The 5,897-nt window shown below is 39.7% G+C and overlaps 1 protein-coding gene across 2 annotated transcripts in view; it reads right to left on the bottom strand.

The window, feature by feature from the left end:
- Positions 1 to 5,897, bottom strand: part of nup93 (nucleoporin 93) — a 21,471-nt gene that overhangs the window by 7,468 nt on the left and 8,106 nt on the right. For both annotated transcript variants that reach the window (XM_025056365.1, XM_008311139.3), the window contains exons 4-6: positions 3,249 to 3,311; positions 965 to 1,093; positions 481 to 555 (exon numbers count right to left, since the gene is read on the bottom strand). In XM_025056365.1, the coding sequence (XP_024912133.1) occupies positions 481 to 555; positions 965 to 1,093; positions 3,249 to 3,311 (267 nt within the window). The remainder of the gene's footprint in view (positions 1 to 480; positions 556 to 964; positions 1,094 to 3,248; positions 3,312 to 5,897) is intronic.

Below are 5,897 nucleotides of genomic sequence, written 5' to 3'. Positions count from 1 at the left end.
CGTGGTCAGACGAGCGGCTGCGGAGAGGAGACGGACACAAAGGGGGAACAGAAAAGGTCAGACGGCGTGATGGTGATGGGGAGTGTGTGTGTGGGGGTGGAGAGACATCGACACACAGTGAGTGAGTGGACGGGTGAGAGAGGGAGAAAAATTACCCACATTTCCCTTCAACCACCCAATCCATCAATATATTTGATCTGTGACCTGATTCTCTCAGTAACCACGGAGGAGAACCGACCAATGGGACGGTGACGTCGTACAAATGTGTGTTTTTTTTTATTGATCTAAAATAGAGATAATTCAAGATTTACAAATATTCACACTTTTGAACAAATATTTACTATTTGATATATTTTTTTTCCCGACACCTTTAAATGACGTTATTGCAGCTTTAGAACGATTTTGTTCGTTGTCGTCAATAAACTCTATAGCGTTTCTGCCTTTTGGTTTTGATTTTAGATGTGACTAGCGGTGACTGACCTGTCGTCCGTAGGCCACCTCCACGCTGTCCAGGGCGCTCCTGGCCGGGGCGTTCACTTCACTCACAAAGCTGGGCTGTAACGTACGACACGACATACGAGTTCAACACACATAAAAAATCATACAGCTGACCTGTATCAATGCTTACAAGCCCAGTGCATGCTGGGAGATTTCCTCAAAGGGTAAAATCTAAGATTTCTTTTTTAAATTTTACACTTTTTAAGCCAAAGTTCTTACGATTATTATCTGACAAGTAACTGAAGGAGACGTTTGGAGCATGTACTGCAGCAAATTGAATTATAATTAGTTACCAACCACTTTGAAAAATGCTAAAATAAAAATTCTGCTTAATTGCAAACAAATTCTAACTTATCTGAGGATGTTTTTTTTGTGTGTGTGTGTGTTTTAACAGTTCAACGTCAGTATCTTTTCTGTACTTGTTACTGGTTTTATCTGAGGCCGTGTCTTTCGGTTCATGTTATACCTCGACATCTTGACTGAAGTCCAGGACGTCTTCTCCAGCGCCCAGTAGCGTGTGCAGCACTCGCTGCTTCACCTGCTCCCACTGGACCACCATGGACTCACGATGGTACTCCTCAGCTAGGAGGAAGGTCTGCAAAAAAATAAATAAAAATAAAAATCATCAACTTCAAGGTAAGACTTCACTGAAGTAACTTTTAAATTTTCTTTGTGGTCAAACTGTGCCGCTCGCAAACAGACTTATAACTGAGTTATTAAGGATTCGAGTCTGTGTTAATTAATGGACATTTTATCTCTTTTAAAAATAAAAATCATAAACATCAGGGGGGGAAAAAAAATTAAATTTATTGAGTTTTTGATGTAAAAACCAAGCAGTTTTCACAAAAAACGAAAATTCCCATAATGACCTAACCAATTATGTACCATAATTAAGGTTTAATCTTGATCACAACATGTCCTTACTCATCTGTGACATTTATGGAGACCCAATCATGATTAAAAAAAAATAAAAAAATCACTTTCTGACGGAGCGTTTCTTGATAGAACACACACATTCTACAGGCTTGGTTTCCTTCTCAGTGAAATGTGAATATTCAGAAGGAGAAAAAAAAATCCGTAATCAAGAATTTGATTTGACTGGATGTAAATTATTACCTTCATCTGTCTTTCATCAAATGAAACCCCCTGATGTACTAAAATGGCGCCCTCTGCTGAGACGTTATATCGCACTGATGAGGAGTTTGTTTCTCTGCAGCTGCGTGGACGTGATGCTCCAGAAAGTTGTCTAAGTCGGACCAGTGCAGGCAGAGCTACTGCACTACTTATGTAAATTGGGACAACCTGTGAAGCTGGAGCGCACACACACACACACACACACGTACGCAGAGACTCACACACACCCAATTTAGCAGCAGAGCCCGGTTTGAGATTGTGCTGCTCCACCAGGACGCGCCGCAGCCTATTTTAACTCTCCACAGAGACTCAATGGGAGATAATGGAAATTTGAGATAATTGAATTTCCAGCTCTGGGAGCCGCCGACCGAGACTGAAGCCACCGTTTACAGGCTTTAAATTGGTGTCTGTCTGGATGTGGAGGTTTTCAACATTTCACTTGTAACAGCTGAACGTAACAGGTCGCCGCGGATCAGGTTGAAGGCCCGGCTCTGAGGTCAGCTAAAGGGCGTTTTTTTTTTGGTTTTTTTTGACACAAATGTCATGTTTTACATTCAGATTGAACGCAGCAACGTTGATGTGGCAGAGCTGGAATTCCTACGTCACTGCTGGGCTGAAGCCACGGCTATTAATGTGGAAAAATGTGCAGGAATATGCAAATACACTTCCTTTCATATCTCATATACACCCCCCCGATCTCCCCCACTCACATTTTAACACAATCTCTCTCTCTCTCCCTGTCTCTCGACCTCGCTCTCCCTCTCAGGGAGTGCAGAGAGAAAATGGGAACGGCGGCTAATTACACACTGGGCCTATTAGACGCCGCACATCAGGGGAAGCCATTTCAAAACTATTCCCTGAAGCTTCACACCAGAAGGACTTTGAGATCATAGTCCACGGAAATTGGCAAACTGTGCCGCGCTCATGTCCACAACTGTGCATATTATTGAGATAATCAGAGTAAAAGACAGGGGGCAAATAGATTTATAAATGGATCAGGACAGCACAAAATTTAATAGTGTCTTTAAAAAAAAAACTTTCTGCTGTGAATTATACTTTTTGTGCACTAACATATGACATTCGTTAATGACTTTAAAAAAGTCAAAAGGCAAAGATTAATCTAATAGTTGAATTAAATAAAGTTGAACATTTTAGATTTTTTTCTTAAAATATATGTTTAAAAATATATATTTACAGATGAATGACGACCTGATCACTGACCATGAAGTTGATTCATATTTGCTGCTCATATTATTTGGTGTGAGGAAAAATGTAGTGAAAGGAAGATTATTCTAACAAGGTGTAAATATTACCCACTAATACACACCACAAGTAGGAGTAGTAATACTTCAATACTTGAGTAATACTTAATTACAACATAAAAAGGATAAAAAAAAGATTCTTTTTTGTTGCTGTTATTTCTACATAGATATTTTTTCCTTTCATAAATGCACTTCCTGTGGATGTCATTTCTGCAGTTTTTGGAGTAAAAAGAAAAGTCATTTGTCATTTTAAGACGACACTTTTTTTTATAATAATTTGTACTAAAAGCACAGCTGCAGTACCAGTTCTGATGGTTTGTGTTTTTTTTCTACATCTGGAGAGCAGATACTGACCCTGCGACGAGACTCTTCGATGGCTGACAGCAGGGCGTTGTCTCTCTCGTTCTTCAGGAAACCCTGTGAAGGAGGCAGAGGGATGGAGGGAGGAGAGGACGCAGAGTGACGAGCAGAGAGAGGAGAAGACGGAGACGGAGGAAGAAGAAGGAGATAATGTTAGTTCAACTGATGAGGAGGAAACAAAAAAAAATTAAAAACTAAAGCAAATCAATGCCATCGGGCTCCGAGGGGACAGATTCAGCAGAAACATCACCGTCGTTTCACTCCTTAGTTTTTCCACCTTGTGACTGTCACATGAGTCAATCATATGGTTGTGGGTTTTTTTTTTTTTTCTTCATTTTTGCTGCTGATGCTCTTCCAGAGACCGTTTCTGTCTCAATGAGACGGCAGCCTTATTATCGCCTCCATCTTGATACCAACTCAAGATGGCTGCCGCTGCAAATGTCTGCCTCCCTTCTGCGGGCCCCTTGAACGAACCAGCGTCATATCTTATATCTGTTGGACTGATAATACAACAGCTTATATTACGAACAAGAGACGCAGCTGCTCAGCGGAGCGTAGACGAGGGAGGCAACAGCAAAAACGAAAGTCAGGTCATAAGGCTGTAATCCACGTAGACTTATATTAAAAATCAGTTCAATAACAAAAAAGAATTAACTTTTTTTTTTTCAATTATGTTGGTGTGAAAACACAGGCTTCTCTCCCTGACTGGTTTTTGTTTGAGGTGGAGACCAAAGGCCACGGGAACAGTGATGAGAAAATCGTATTCTTATTAACGGGTTTCTGTTGTGATTCTAATGACGAAGCGATGACAGCGTCAAGGTTGTTCAACCGCCTGGGGACTGAACGTGATGAATGTCAACCACATTATCTCCAGATTATTCCCAGGTGGCACTAAAACACAGGGGCACGGAGAGAAACTGAAGACGAGGTTGACGTTGGACTCCAACGGCCTTGATTTCACTGTGAACGTCGTTCGTTTCTCTTCAGTTAACGACGTCTTAATTAAGCTCTTTCCTCAATCAACAACTCAATTGTGAGGAGGTCTGTACAGTGAGGAGTGTTAGTGGAGATTACCCAGTGTTGCATTAATGTTCTAATAAGAAATGAAGGGAATCTGACTGTTTCATTAACAACAGGAAACAAAGACAAGAGGCAAACAATCGCATTAAAAATCATCAGTGCTGCCACTGTCATCTTTGTACGACATCAGCTAATTAAGTCCTCAAATAATTGCTTTTGCACACTTAACAAGTTTGCATTATTTATGAATGGGAGCTGTGTGTGGTTCCAGATTAAAGAAGAAAAAAAAACACGACAGAATGAGGAGAGAAAGAAAAGACAGAAAGGTAGAAGTAAGACAGACAAAAAAAGAACAGAAAAGACAGAAAAGACAAAAATGTAAGGACATTTTTAAAAGAAAGCAGGAAAAGAAATGAGAAGAAAAATAGGGAAAACACCAGTAAAGATAGAAGGACGAGACAGAAAAAGACAGAGGAAAAAAAGAAGGTAATAAAGCCAGAGAAAAAAAGACCAAAAAGACCAAAGAAAAGAATGAAAGGAACACAAAGAAGAAGCAAACAAATTTATATAAAATAAAAATAAAACGGCTCCATAATATACTGTTAACTCCTGTCACAAGAAGAAGCAAACAAATTTATATAAAAAAAGCAAAGCAGACAAAAGTAATAAGAAAAAGAAAAGAGTAAAGAAAAAAGGAAAATAAAACGGTTCCATTTTAGGAGTTAACAGTATATTACTGTTAACTCCTGTCATTCATTAGGGCCTCAGCACTAATGAGTGACAAGGTCACGTGACCCAGCGACAGTGACAAACCCTCACATCCTTCTACATGATGCATAAAAATAAGAACGCACCACTATTTGCCCCACAAGCGTATTATTGTTCAGCCCAACGTGAGTCCAATTTCTGCTACAGACTTTTCAAGCTAAAAAAAAAAAAATCAATGGTTCTCAAACAATGGTTTGGGTGTCATTGGTCGTACTCTGACTCCCTCTAATGGTAAGCAAGAGAACCTCATTTGGATTAGGATCGTCGGTGATGTTGTTGGTACTTTAAGAACGTGTATTAACATGATTACGGTAGTAATTGTACGTAGTAGAAGTATTGTTAGCAACTTTATTTTCTTCTTTTCCCCCGTGCAAACGTAACAACAATTACACAGAGCAGCTGTAGAATGCTGTTAAAATAATTAACAGCATCCACCGAGCACTCTGCAGGTGGCGCTCATACACCAAAAAAGGTGTTTGCCAAACTGTACTGCAAGAGTGGAGAATGCAAAGAAAAAAAGAAAAAAGACGTGGCGTGGATCTAAGTGAATTACTTATGCACCGTTTGCGTCAAGAAACTGCAGTCATTAAGGTCAAAAACTCATTCATGGAGAAAAACCGTCGAGTCATCAAGTCAAACTTGGCTCCGTCTTAACACAATATGCAAAGCTGCTTTGGAAAGGACAAACGTTCAGCCTTGAAATTTATTTTCATGCCGTTGAACCAGAACGGAGTTATTTTTTCTGACAAAATTCTGTCCAAAGGTGGACGAGCATTCACGGTTTTCTTTTTTGACATTATCTGTCAAAAAGCTAAATTGTTTTAGTCAATTAAAAAGCTGTTTAGGAGGAAAATA

The sequence above is a fragment of the Cynoglossus semilaevis genome, chromosome 6 (assembly GCF_000523025.1).
Source record: "Cynoglossus semilaevis isolate Cse_v1.0 chromosome 6, Cse_v1.0, whole genome shotgun sequence".
In the NCBI taxonomy this organism is placed as follows: domain Eukaryota; kingdom Metazoa; phylum Chordata; class Actinopteri; order Pleuronectiformes; family Cynoglossidae; genus Cynoglossus; species Cynoglossus semilaevis.
Note: the sequence above shows the minus strand (reverse complement) of the source record. Positions and strands in the feature narration are given on the sequence as shown.